This window comes from Palaemon carinicauda, chromosome 31, assembly GCF_036898095.1.
Source record: "Palaemon carinicauda isolate YSFRI2023 chromosome 31, ASM3689809v2, whole genome shotgun sequence".
Taxonomy (NCBI): Eukaryota; Metazoa; Arthropoda; class Malacostraca; order Decapoda; family Palaemonidae; genus Palaemon; species Palaemon carinicauda.
The window spans coordinates 61618993-61633992 of record NC_090755.1 but is presented as its reverse complement, the minus strand read 5'-3'; the positions used below and the strand labels follow the sequence as shown (position 1 = coordinate 61633992).

The following is a 15000-nucleotide window of genomic DNA, read 5'->3' as shown; positions in this document are numbered from 1 at the left end:
TATATAACTAGAAAAAGATTTATGTAAGCCTATTCAACATAAAGACATTTGCTGCGACTGAACTTTTGAAGTTCTACTGATTTTGCTACCCGATTAGGAAGATCATTCCACAACTTGGTCACAGCTGGAATAAAACTTCTAGAATACTGTGTAGTATTGAACCTCATGATGGTAAAGGTCTGACTATGAGAATTAACTGCATACCTATTGACGCAAATAGGCGTAGATTTCGCCAGTCGTCTCTACCTAAAGCTTTTACTTCAATACTTCTAAATTCCTCTTCTCCTACTTCGCGCTTTAGTACTCAGCCATGAAGGCCTGCGTTTTCCAACTCTTTTAGTGCCTTGTGGAACCCAGTTGAAAGTTTGGTGAACTAATCTCTCTTGGGGAGTACGAAGAGCACGCCCAAACCATCTTTATCTACCCTTCAACATGATCTCATCCACATATGGCACTTGAGGAATCTTTGTTTTAACGATATGTAATTCATTTATCCTTTATATTTTCATAATTTTTTTTTCCAATTTGTATAAATTAGGCTGCCATCAATACATTTCCTCGCTATATATCATCCAATATTTCTCATTTTTATTATCTACATTTTCATATATTTCATATTTTTATTTTCTCATATTTTATATTTCTCATGATATATTTTTGTATTACAAATAAATTAAATAAAACTTTTCCCGCCATATTCCTTCCCATGCTTCTTCTTTCGTGTTCGAGAATAAATTTGCACATATGAAAAATGACCAGAGCTTGTGTTCCACTCCATTGATCTGAAGTTAACTCCTCTCAGTGGGTGGAATATTTCCAACGCATATTTTGCAAGAGATGACAGCCGTGAGACAAAGATGACTGGCGAGACAGATGATGTAATTTATGAAATCTGTTCGTGAAATTACAAATCAGAGATTTCCTAGATACCGTTAAAGGTTTAAAGGCCGCTCATGAATAGCAGAGGCAAGGGACAGTGACATATATGATCAACGCCCAAGCCCCCTCTCCACCCAAGCTAAGACCGAAGAGGGCCAAGCAATGGCTGCTGATGACTCAGCAGATAGACCTATAGGCTCTCCCAACCCCCATCCTTAGCTCACAAGAGTGGTAAGATTGCAGACACTAAATGAACTAACGAGTCTGAGGCAGAGACGTTACCAACCAGGCCACAACAACCCATCAATTCTCTTCCAATTATTGAATCTTCATAATCTAAAACTTTGAAGAACAGGGCTATCGAGATTCTGGCTACCATAATATCTATTTTTTCTGATAACAAAAATAAAATAAAAAATAAACATATTATTCAAAACTTCATAGAGAAGGGCTATCAGGATTCTGGCAATCATGATATTTGCCTGTGTTAAAAATAAAAAATAAAATAAAAATAAACAATATATAAAAGATTAAGAGAGCAACAGCATTGTACAGCTCATGACATCAACATGGTACCACTCATGACATTACCAACACTATTTTATTTCATTTGATCATTACTTTCATAAAGTTTATATGTTTCCTTATTTCCTTTCCTCACAGGGCTATTTTACCCTGTTGGAGCCCTTGGGCTTATAACATTCTGCTTTTCCAACTAAGTTTGTAGCTTAGCAATAAATAATAATAATAATGTAATTTTGCATCTCAAAGGGGTTGTGGTGGCCGATGTGGTAACGTCCCTGACTGGTGAATGCCTGACTGTGCTTCGATTCCCGCTGAAACTCAGTTTCTTTGGTCGCTGCAGCCTCACCATCCTTGTGAGCTAAGGATTGGGGGAGCCTATAAGTCTATCGACAGAGTCATCAGCAGCCATTGCCTGGCCCTACCTGGTCCCAGCTTGGATGTAGAGGGGGCTTGGGCGCTGATCATATGGAGTATATGGTCAGTCTCTAGGGAAAATGTTCAAAGTTGAACAACAGAAGACAAACAGTAATTGTGTCATGTTTTGATTTTATGAACCCCAAACACGATAAATGTTTACAATCTGCCAAAAGAAAAGTAAATATGATTTCTAAAGGAATAAACAGGTAAATAGTTGCAAAACCGTTGATATATATATATATATATATATATATATATATATATATATATATATATATATATATATATATAAATAGCCCTCTTAGCAGAGCATTTATTGACACATACAAAAGGTTTCATGGTATAAAGAAAAAAAAGTTATTTATATATGATGCATGATATTAAAAGAAGAAGAAGAAGAAGAAGAAGAACAACAACAACAACAACAACAACAACAACAACAACAACAACAAACAACAACAACAAACGTGTAAAAGTAGTGGGGGAAACGGAAAACGAAAATTATGATTAATGGAGAAAAGAGGCAGACAAAAGTAGCATGAAAATTGGAAGAAGAAGAAGAAGAAGAAGAAGAAGAAGAAGAAGTTGAGAAATTAAGAGAAAAATATTGGTCACTTAACTAATGGGACAACTCAGTATTTACGTTAAGAGATCCAGGGTACAATTTACTTCCAAAAACCCAATGGATTTGTGAAGTTAGTAAATAGGAGGAGAAGGAGGAGGAGGAGAAGGAGGAGGAGGAAATAAAATATCAAAGGAAAAAGCTCGTTAAAGTCCCCAGAATCCATTCGATTTATTATAAAAAGACTCCCTTTTTTTCTTGGTCTTAATTTTATGGACACTTTGTTAAACATGGGACACGTCCCCAAAATTAAGATGATAATGCTTCCCATCTGAGAGAGAGAGAGAGAGAGAGATTGATTTAATAATTTTATTGCGTTCAATATTATACATACATACAATGTGTATATACATACACACGTATACAACAGAACACAAATGGCGCACCCCCTAGCTGGCTTGCATCAGAAAGTTTGCCTTAACAGATATTATTCCCTTTACTTAGACAAATAATAACAATAATGACATTAATAATAACAATAATAATGATAATGACAACTATAATAATAAAATAATAATAGTAATAATAATAATAAGTAAACATAATAATAATAATAATAATAATAATAATAATAATAATAATAATAATATGGCAAGCTAGGAAGCATTTGCAAAATTTGGGTAATATTTCTTACCTCCAAAAACACCCTAGGATCCAAGAAATGGCCAAGAATAACATGGAATGACAAAGTTTTAATTTCTCTTCTAAAACGTTCAATTTCATTGCATTCTCCAATATAATGATGTAACCTGTGCCCATCAGATAACTCACACAAACGACAGTTTCTTATGTTGGAATTTCTATCATTTGTCACCTCCCACAAATACTTATACCCTAAACGCAATCTGCTATAGCTTGTTTGATGTTTTCTAGTATGTAAACCACTCTTTATGTAATTTGGCTCTGACCCCTTAGTGATATCCATATAATTGCGGAACGAGGCACTTTCCAGGTATACTCCCTTCAGATATTCTATATCTCGATGACGCTGTTGTTTTTCTATTTTATTTTTCAAACTTTCATATGACAGTGGGAAACTGTAGTCAACATTTTCTTTACAACAGCCTTGCTTTGCTAATAAATCTGCTTGATCATTCCCCGTCAAGTTACAATGAGATGGGGTCCAAATAAAATGGACAATTCGATTTTTCTTTTCAAATTTACATAAAAGTATTCGAATTCTATTTACTAACTTATTACTTCCGGATGACTCTGACACAATAGACTGCAAAGCCGACATACTATCAGAGACAATAGTGACACCACCCAACTCATTCTTGGCAATAGTAAGTGCGGCAGCGATTCCCAGAAGTTCTGTTTGTGTAGTGGAACAATGATTGCTTGCCCTGATTGCGAGAGAGCGTGATTCCTGTAGTATACCATCCTGATAGAGAGCAACTCCTGCTCCAGCTCGTCCATTCTCCTGCAAAGAACCATCTGTGTATAGGACACTAGCACTATGTGGAAGGGCACTGAACCTCCTGAGGAAGTCCTGCCTCAGCATCTCAATAGGCACATCAGATTTCCTATATGTGAGATCAGAAAAGGACACATTCATTTCTGGAAAATCCCAAGGCGGTAATTCTGGTACAACATACTGATTATTATCCAAATAATCACTCACATTAATGGTACTCAAGAGTTCTCTAGCACTGTTTAACCACTTATTACATTTATCTTTCCCCTTCGGATTCATTACGGCCTGCTTAAAAATACCATCATCAGCTGTATTGAGAGACTTTACAATTTGATTTGTAGCTACTGCTTTGATTCTTGGAGCAAGAGTTGGTAATCCTATTTCATGCCTAATAGTTTCAATTTTAGCCGTTCTAGGGCACCCAAAAATTATCCTCATTGCTTCATTTTGGAGAACCTCGAGAGATTGCCTCCTTTGTCTGCTAAGAGTAATTAGATTACTTGCACTGTAGTCAATGACTGATCTTATTATAGAAATATAAAGGGTCCGGAGAACGGGGACAGAAGACCCAACACTTCCCCTTGCAACCTTTCTCAATAAGGCTAATCTTGGTTGACATTTTAGTTTTAGTTTGGTTACTTCATCATTCCTATGATTGCTCTGTCCAACAATAACCCCCATATATTTATATGTAGCTACCTCTTCTATTATTTTACCTTGCAGTTTAATAATCTGTTTTTCTTTATTTCTCTTACTTAGTATCTTGGTTTTCTCTGGGGATATAACTAACCCTAGTGAATTACAAATTTTTTCTATTTTCTTGAGTATTAATTTTACAGCTTTGGATGACTGTCCTTGTATCACTATGTCATCTGCATAAATAGTTGTTATGATACCTCTTGTCTTCAAAGAGCCAATAACATTCATTAAAACATTAAAGAGCATGGGCGATAAGACTCCCCCTTGAGGTGTACCTAGTTCCATCTTTTCCCACTTGGAGTAAATCCCTTCAAAATATACTCTACTGTATCGATCTTTAAAATAATCCTCAATTATCCTAATAATGTTACCAGATGTAATGGTAGATAATTCAGCTAAAATGGCAATTGGATTAGCTTTATCAAAAGCTCCCTTGATATCAATAAATACTGTAAACCTCTTTTTTTTTACTTCTGACAAAACTCTATGAATACAATGCTGCGTACTTTTACCTGGCATGAAGCCATACAGTTTACATGACAATCTACGTTTAATAGTATGCATCATCCTGTTTAATATAATTCTTTCAAAGATTTTACAGAGGCATGATGTAAGAGAAATAGGTCTGAATGAACCTGGTCTACCATGTTTTGGGACAGGTATCATGATGGCTCTCTTCCACATTTTGGGCAGACTGCCCCCACTCCATATCATGTTGTATAGTCTAAGGACTGGGTTACCATGGACTGTTGCAAGAAACCGGATGATATCATAGGTGACACCATCCATTCCTGGTGCAGTGGATTTTCCATTCTTGAGGCATCTCCGGAATTCTTCTTGACTGATAGGTTTTTTATCGAATGGATGATATTTTCTAAGGGCTTCTTGAATTTTCTTGAGTCTTCGTTTGAGATTCTTTGCAAGTGCACTTCTAACCTTGAGGATTGTGCCCACTCTTCCATAAGTTCATTGCATTTCTCTGTTGGGTTAGGGTGAAGACCCTCTCTCATCCTTTCTCCTTGGACAATCTTAACCTTTCGAGATATCTGTCTGAATGGAGTATTGTGATCCATTGATTGGAGAAATGCTATCCAGTACTTCTCTAGATTTCACTTTAACATCTTGAACCTGTTGAGCCATCCGTTTAAAGATAAGGAGGTTTTGCTCAGTGGGGTTATTTTCCCACCTTTTCTTCACTTTTTTATACTGTTTATCAATTCTCTTGACAGCTGGATCACTATTATACCATCTCTTCATTGTTCCGATAGTCGTTCTCATCTTTTTCTTTGGATTTGTAACACTTTCAATACAATTCTCAAGCTCTGCAACCATATCTCTGTTAAGGTCATCTGTAGTAGATACTGTATAGCTAGCATACCAGTTATTCATTTTACTTTTGATAAACCCTTTATGCTTTTTTGGAATTTTTAGTCTTTTCCTTGGGACAATATGCCTTCGTGTTGTATCTGGAAGCATTATTTCCCCATATACACCAAAGTGGTCTGAGGTTAAGGTATCAACAATTTCACAGTGGTGTGGAAATCCAGGGTCATTCATCAGACATACATAGTCCAATTTATTTCCCTGGAGATGTGTTGGCTCAGGTCCATTTATCACGTTTATAATATTACTCTCACTCTCAATATGATTCATAAATTTCTTGCCATTATTGTTGTAGGGTTGCAATGAATTATCCCCAAGTTTATAGTGAACTGCATTAAGATCGCCAACAAGTATGCAAGGATGGCCATCAACTATTTCATATAGCCCTGAGAAATCAAGCTTATTATCTGTTATATAAACATTCATAATTTTGATTTTGATGTTTCCCTTCTCGTCATGTATGTTAAAGAGTTGGGAGTTGGTGTCTTCTCCAAGGGTGACGTCTATTCTATAAGAGACAGGTATGCTGTTCTTGATATAGGTAATCATTCCTCTATAAGGGGATTGTCTAATGAGACTGTCCACAGTATACATTTGGTAACCTCGTATTTGATACTTATTGGCATCTGTATGCTTGGTTTCTTGTAAGCAGATAATATCCAAATCATTTTCAAGGCAGAAATGCTGCACTTCAATATGTTTATTCCTGATGCCATTAACATTCCATGTGAGAATCTTAAGAGGGTGCTGTTCCATTATACTATAGCTTCTGCTTGTGAACTTGTTCTGTCAATATTATGTGTTGACTGCTTAAAATCCATAATGCATTTTATCAAATTGGCCAAAGCTACACCATATGAGTGTTTATCCTCGGCTGACACCTTCTTAAGTGCAGATCGAATATCTTTAACAGAAAAATCCCGAGGCCAAGGATGAGCATTCATCACTGTTGCAACAGCTGCTTCTATGATATCATCAGCAGGGACTTGTCTGTTACTGATGGTGGCTTCATCTGGAATTATCAACTGGCTCATTTTTTCTTCTAGCTCAAGTTGCTTATTTTCTATGGCAATGAATTTCTCTTCTATTGACTCTATTTTCTTAGTGATCTTTTCTTCAAATGATTGCAACATGGTTACAATTAAATTATTGTCAGATGGCTGGTTTTCAGTTATCCACGAAGGAGCTGGAAAGTTCAAGTTACTTAATAGGGATTGTTCTGGTGAATTTTCTTGTATGGCATCTGTATTTTTAGACTCTTGATCTGTGGCTCTGATGTTATGTCTTTGAGGTGGCTTATTTAATGTCCCATCACCTGTCGCAGAACTTTCATTCCCAGGGTGATTTGGACATTTCAGTGCAGTCGCATTGTGTGTACCATAACAATTGGGACATTTTGGTACAAACTGTTCTCCATTTGCGATTTTTTCTTTACATACTGTTGATAAGTGACTTCCAGCACAGTAACGGCATTTGGGGGGCCTATTGCATCCTGTACTTCTGTGGTTCCATTTGGAGCACTTGCCACACAAATTAGGTCTATTAATATATTTCTCAATGGTGAATGATTCATGCATGTGGTCTAATTCTATACTAGTGGAAAGAGAGAGAGAGAGAGAGAGAGAGAGAGAGAGAGAGAGAGAGAGAGAGAGAGAGAGAGAGAGAGAGAGAGAGAGAGAGAGAGTTACAAGGATTTTGGATGTCTCAAAGATTTTTTTAGTCTATCGGCAATTTGGTCTTGAGTAGAGCGAATTATTTTTTTTCGAGTTTGTTACAGTTAACTACATCCGTTGAAAGCCTGTTCCATGTATTTACTATTCTTTATGTAAAGAAATTACCCCAGAGAGAGAGAGAGAGAGAGAGAGAGAGAGAGAGAGAGAGAGAGAGTTACAAGGATTTTGGATGCCTCAAAGATTTTTTAGTCAATCCGCCATTTGGTCTTGAGTAGAGCGAATTATTTTGTTTCGAGTTTATTAGTTTACTACATCCGCTGGAAGTCTGAGAGAGAGAGAGAGAGAGAGAGAGAGAGAGAGAGAGAGAGAGAGAGAGAGAGAGAGAGAGAGAGAGAGAGAGAGAGAGAGAGAGTTACAAGGATTTTGGATGTCTCAAAGATTTTTTTTAGTAAATTTAGTCCATCCGCGGAGACTCCATTTGCTCTTAGGTAGAGCGAATTAGTTTGTTTGTTGTTTTTTTACTGTTTGCTACATCCGCTGGAAGTCTGTTCTATGTATTTGCTATTTTGTATGTAAGGAAATTACCACCAAGACACACAGAGAGAGAGAGAGAGAGAGAGAGAGAGAGAGAGAGAGAGAGAGAGAGAGAGAGAGAGAGAGAGAGAGAGAGAGAGAACTAAAAAATCCATATAGGTAAAGTAGATTATGAATTAAAAAAATTATGAGTGAAGTCCGGCAAAACTATTAAACTTATTGAAACTTGAAATAAAAATATCGTATAATGAATCAAAAGGAATTTTCACAAGTTAACATGAATATGAAAATGATACTGTAAATGTATAAAGTCCGCTTATGAATGGCTGAAGCAAGAGCCAGTGACAATGCCCTAGAGATTGACCACATGTACATATGACCAGCGCCCAAGGCCCCTCTCCACTCCAGCTAGGACCATGGAGGGCCAGGCAATGGCTGCTGGTGACTCAGCAGTTAGACCTATATGAAAACAGCAATAAAAAAAAGATATCAGAAAATATTACTATTTGCATTACTATCATTATTAACTTAAATATACCTGGTCCACTCTGTACCATCAAAAAAAAATAAATTAAAAAACCAGCCACCCTTCTTCCGTTAATTGGCAAAGTCCTGGGGTTATTTACGCGTTTAAACCAATTAACTCGAACAATTAATAACCTTGGGATATAATCGAAGCTCTGCAGAAGGTGTCGCCTTCGATAATGGATTATTAAAGAGGAAGAAATTTCGAAATAGAGGTTGAAATGAGGTTGGAGCTCGATAAGGCTGCTTTACGTTTAGGCTAAACTGATTGCTATTATATGCGTTTTACCGAACACTCGGAAACACACAAGCACACACACACACACACACACACACACACACACACATATATATATATATATATATATATATATATATATATATATATATATATATATATATATACATACATCCAGTTCTGGTTCAGATACCCCTTTTGACTTCAAAAGATTGCGAGATCCAAATAAAATGCCTTATTAGCTTCAAGGTCGTGAGATTTAGGAAGATGGATGGATCCTACAGGCGCTGCGAAAAACATATTAGAAGACCTGGAACGGAGAAGGTCATGGGCTTCTGGGATCTTGAATACTAAGGGATTGGGTCAGAAATACCGTGGGATTCTGGGCTTTGGAATACCATCAGATTCTGGGTTCACGAAAACCATGGGATTCTGGGATCTGGAATACCAAGGGATTAGGTATGGAATACCATGGGATTCTGGGTTCAGGAATACCATGGGATTCTGGGATCTGGAATACCAAGGGATTGGGTATGGAATACCATGGGATACTGGGGTCTGGAGTACCATGAAATTCCAAGATCTAGAATACCAAAGAGAGAGAGAGAGAGAGAGAGAGAGAGAGAGAGAGAGAGAGAGAGAGGGGGGGGGAACTGAAAAATCCATATAGGTAAAGTAGACTTATGAATTTAAAAAATTATGAATGAAATCCGGCAAAAATATTAAACTTATTGAAACTTGAAATAAAAATATCATATAATGAATCAAAATGAATTTTCACAAATTAATATGAATATGAAAATGATACTGTAAATGTATATAATCCGCTTATGAATGGCAGAGGCAAGGGCCAGTGACAATGCCCTAGAGATTGACCAGATGTACACATGACCAGCGCCCAAGGGCCCTCTCCACTCCAGCTAGGACCATGGAGGGCCAGGCAATGGCTGCTGGTGACTCAGCAGTTAGACCTATATGAAAACAGCAATAAAAAAAGATATCAGAAAATATTACTATTTGCATTACTATCATTAAATTAAATATACCTAGTCCACTCTGTACCATCAAAGGATATAAATAAAAAAAAAACCAGCCACCCTTCTTCCGTTAATTGGCAAAGTCCTGGGGTTATTTACGCGTTTAAACCAATTAACTCGAACAATTAATAACCTTGGGATATAATCGAAGCTCTGCAGAAGGTGTCGCCTTCGATAATGGATTATTAAAGAGGAAGAAATTTCGAAATAGAGGTTGAAATGAGGTTGGAGCTCGATAAGGCTGATTCGCGTTTAGGCTAAATTGATTGTTATTATATGCGTTTTACAGAACACTCGAAAACACACACGCACACACACACACACACACACACACACACACATATATATATATATATATATATATATATATATATATATATATATATATATATATATATATATATATACATATATCCAGTTCTGGTTCAGATACCCCTTTGACTTCAAAAGATTGCGAGATCCAAATAAAATGCCTTCTTAGCTTCAAGGTCGTGAGATTCAGGAACATGGATGGATCCTACAGGCGCTGCAAAAAGATATTAGAAGACCTGGAACAGAGAAGGCCATGGGCTTCGGGGATCTTGAATACTAAGGGATTGGGTCAGGAATACCGTGGGATTCTGGGCTCTGGAATACCGAGGGATTCTGGGCTCTGGAATACCATGGGATTCTGGGCTCTGGAATACCATGGGATTCTAGGTTCGGGAATACCATGGGATTCTGGGATCTGGAATACCAAGGGATTGGGTATGGAATACCATGGGATACTGGGGTCTGGAGTACCATGGGATTCCAGGATCTAAAATACCAAAGGATTGGGTCTGGAATACCATAGGATACTAGCGTCTGTAATACCAAGGTATTCTGGGGTCTGGAATACCATGGGATTCTGGAATCAGAAATACCAAGGGATTGGGTCTGGAATACCATGGGATTCTGGGATCTGGAATACCAATGGCTTGGGTCTGGAATACCACAGGATTCCGGAATCTGGAATACCATATGATTCTAGGGTCTGGAATACCATGGGATTCTGGGATCTGGAATACCAATGGCTTGGGCCTGGAATACCACAGGATTCCGGAATCTGGAATACCATATGATTCTGGGGTCTGGAATACCATGGGATTCTGGGATTTGGAATACCATGGGACTGGGTCTGGAATACCAAGGGATTCTGGGGTCAGGAATACTATGGGTTTGGGTCTGGAATACCACGGGATTCTGGGATCAGGAATACCAAGGGATTGGGTATGGAATACCATGGGATTCTAGGATCTGGAATACCATGGGATTGAGTCTGGAATACCATGGGATTATGGGGTCTGGAATACCATGGGATTCTGGGATCTGGAATACCATGGGATTGAGTCTGGAATACCATGGGATTATGGGGTCTGGAATACCATGGGATTCTGGGATCTGAAATCCCACGGGATTGGGACTGGAATACCATGGGATTCTGGAATCAGGAATACCAATATGATTCTTGGCTCTGAAATACCATGGGATTGGGTCTGGAATACCAAGGGATTCTGGGGTCTAGAATACTATGGGATTGGGTCTGGAATACCATGGGATTCTGGAATCAGGAATACCAGGGGATTGGGTATGGAATACCATGGGATTCTGGGATCTGGAATCCCATGGGATTCTGGGATCTGAAATACCACGGGATTGGGACTGGAATACCATGGGATTCTGGGATCAGGAATACCAAGGGATTGGGTATGGAATACCATAGGATTCCGGAATCTGGAATACCAATATGATTCTTGGCTCTGGAATACCATGGGATTGGGTCTGGAATACCAAGGGATTCTGGGGTCTGTAATACTATGGGATTGGATCTAGAATACCATGGGATTCTGGGATCAGGAATAACAAGGGATTGGGTATGGAATACCATGGGATTCTGGGATCTAGAATACCAATGGCTTGGGACTGGAAAACCACAGGATTCCGGAATCTGGAATACCATATGAATCTGGGGTCTGGAATACCATGGGACTGGGTCTGGAATACTATGGGATTGGGTCAGGAATGCCATGGGATTCTGGGATCTGGAATACCAAGGGATTGGGTATGGAATACCATGGGATTCTGGGATCTGGAATACCAATGGCTTGGGTCTGGAATACCAAGGGATTCTGGGGTCTGGAATACTATGGGATTGGGTCTGGAATACCATGGGATTCTGGGATCAGAAATACCAAGGGATTGGGTATGGAATACCATGGGATTCTGGGATCTGGAATACCAATGGCTTGGGTCTGGAATACCACGGGATTCTGCAATCTGGAATACCATATGATTCTGGGGTCTGGAATACCATGGGATTCTGGGATCTGGAATACCATGGGATTCTGTGGTCTAGAATACCAAGGGATTTGGTCTGGAATACCATGGGATTCTGAGTTCTAGAATACCAAGGGATTGGGTCTGGAATACCATGGGATTCTGGGTTCTGGAATACCAGGGGATTGGGTCTGGAATACCATGGGACTCTGGGGTCTGGAATACCATGGCATTTTGGGATCTGGAATACCAAGAGATTGGATGTGGGATTCTGAGGTCTAGAATACCATGGCATTCTGGGATCTGGAATACCATGGGATTGAGTCTGGAATACTATGTGATTTTGGCCTCTGGAATACCATGGGATTGGGTCTGGAATACCAAGGGATTCCGGGATCTGGAATACCATGGGATTCTGAGCTCTGGAATGCCGAGGGATTCCGGGATCTGGAATACCATGGGATTCTGAGCTCTTGAATACCATGGAATTGGGTCTGGAATAACATGGGATTCCGTAATCTGGAATACCATGGGATTCTGGGATCTGGAACACCATGGGATTGGGTCTGGAATACCATGGAATTCCATAATCTGGAATACCATGGGATTCTGGGCTCTGGAATACCATGGGATTGGGTACGGAATACCATAGAATTGGATCTGGAATTCCATGGGATTGGGTCTGGAATACCATGGGATTCCATATTCTGGAATACCATGGGATTCCATATTCTGGAATACCATGGGATTCTGGGATCTGAAATACCATGGGATTGGGTCTGTAATACCATAGGATTCCGTAATCTGGACTACCATGAGATTCTCGGCTCTGGAATACCATGAGATTGGGTATGGAATAACATTGGATTCCGGGATCTAGAAAACCTGGAATGGGTCTGGAATACCATGGGATTCCATAATTTAGAATACCATGGGATTCTGGGCTCTGGAATACCATGGGAATGGGTCTGGAATTCCATGGTATTGGGTATGGAATACCATGGGATTGGGTCTGGAATACCATGGGATTCCATATTCTGGATAACCATGCGATTCTGGGTTCTGGAATACCATGTGATTGGGTATTGAATACCATTGGATTCTGGGATCTGGAAAACCTGGAACGGGTCTGGAATACCATGGAATTGGGTCTGGAATAATCAAAGGAAGTTTTAAGGACACCAGTAGAGAATCTCTCTTAAATAATAAAGACCAAGTGACTGACTAGATTTACATATATATATATATATATATATATATATATATATATATATATATATATATATATATATATATATATATATATATATATATATATGTATATATATGCATATATATATATATATATATACACACACACACACACACACATATATATATATATATATGTGTGTGTGTGTGTGTGTGTGTGTGTTTGTGTGCACGCAAGAGTTACAAGGATTTAGGAAGTTTCAAAGACTTTTTAGCCTATCCGCGGAGACTATTTAATCTGTGGTAGAGCGATTTTGTTTAAGCATTTAAAGAGTTCTTACGATCTTGTCTGAGAGAGAGAGAGAGAGAGAGAGAGAGAGAGAGAGAGAGAGAGAGAGAGAGAGAGAGAGAGAGAGAGAGAGAGAGAGAGAGAATCAGCGCTTTAATCTAACCATTTCTTCTTCCCGCTCTGCAACAGCTGTCGATCTGAAACCACGGGATGAAGATCGTTAAGGACTAAGCGGACACGAATAGACTTTTTCTTCTCCATAGTTAGAGTTCGAAAGACGTCAGGAAATCTTGAGGTCAATAGGAGAGGGTGGAGAGGAGTTTGGGCCCTGATCATATGTATATAGTCAGTCTCTAGGGCATTGTCCTGCTTGCTAGGGCAATGTCACTGTCCCTTCCCTCTGCCATTCATGAGTGGAATTTAAACTTTTAAAGTAACTCGTATAATCAAAGAGAAGATGTATATATGGTCAGTCTCTACAGCATTGTCCTGCTTGCTAGGGAAATGTCACTGCCCCTTCCCTCTGCCATATATGAGCGGCTTTTAAACCTTTAAATCTACTCGCATATTCAACGATATGTATATAAGGTCAGTCTCTAGGGCATGTCCTGCTTGCTAGGGAAATGTCACTGTTCCTTGCCTCTGCAATTCATGAGCGGCCTTTAAACCTTTAAAACAACTCGTATAATTAACGAGATATATATAAGGTCAGTGTCTAGGGCATTGTCCTGCTTGCTAGGTTAATGGCACTGTCCCTCGCCTCGGCCATTCATGACCAGCCTTTAAACCTTTAAACTCCCTATTAAAGAGATGTATATATGGTCAGTCTCTAGGGCATTGTCCTGCTTGCTAGGGCAATGTCAATGCCCATTGCCTCTGACATTCGTGAGTTGCCTTTAAACATTTAAAACAACTCGTATAATTAAAGAGAAGAGAACGAATTCATATTCATCAAAATTCGATCGTCAATATAAAAGAAAGATATAAAAGAGGCGATCTTTAATGAGGGTCTATTGGAGTGCTTTATTGAATTAAAGTCGTCGGCCATTCTGTGATAAATATATGCGGAGGATTCGAAAAATACTTTGTACCCACGGTCCTATGTTGCTACCTCCAGAGCCGTATATAGAGGTTGAGGAAATACGAGGATTCCTGTAGGACACACATTGTATTTGAGTAGCTGTGACCCAGAAGTATATACATACATATATATATATATATATATATATATATATATATATATATGTAAATTCATATATATACATATATATGT

The 15000-nt window shown here is 38.6% G+C and overlaps 2 protein-coding genes across 2 annotated transcripts in view; both read right to left on the bottom strand.

Annotated features, from left to right (window-relative positions):
- Positions 1 to 15000, bottom strand: part of LOC137624433 (uncharacterized protein C2orf42) — a 277882-nt gene that overhangs the window by 189818 nt on the left and 73064 nt on the right. The window lies entirely within an intron of this gene.
- LOC137624764 (uncharacterized) overlaps positions 10551 to 15000 on the bottom strand; it is a 9732-nt gene continuing 5282 nt past the window's right edge. Inside the window, exons 2-6 of the mRNA XM_068355716.1 lie at positions 12210 to 13398; positions 11570 to 12059; positions 11212 to 11466; positions 10924 to 11108; positions 10551 to 10748 (exon numbers count right to left, since the gene is read on the bottom strand). Coding sequence (XP_068211817.1) covers positions 10551 to 10748; positions 10924 to 11108; positions 11212 to 11466; positions 11570 to 12059; positions 12210 to 13398 — 2317 coding nt within the window. The remainder of the gene's footprint in view (positions 10749 to 10923; positions 11109 to 11211; positions 11467 to 11569; positions 12060 to 12209; positions 13399 to 15000) is intronic.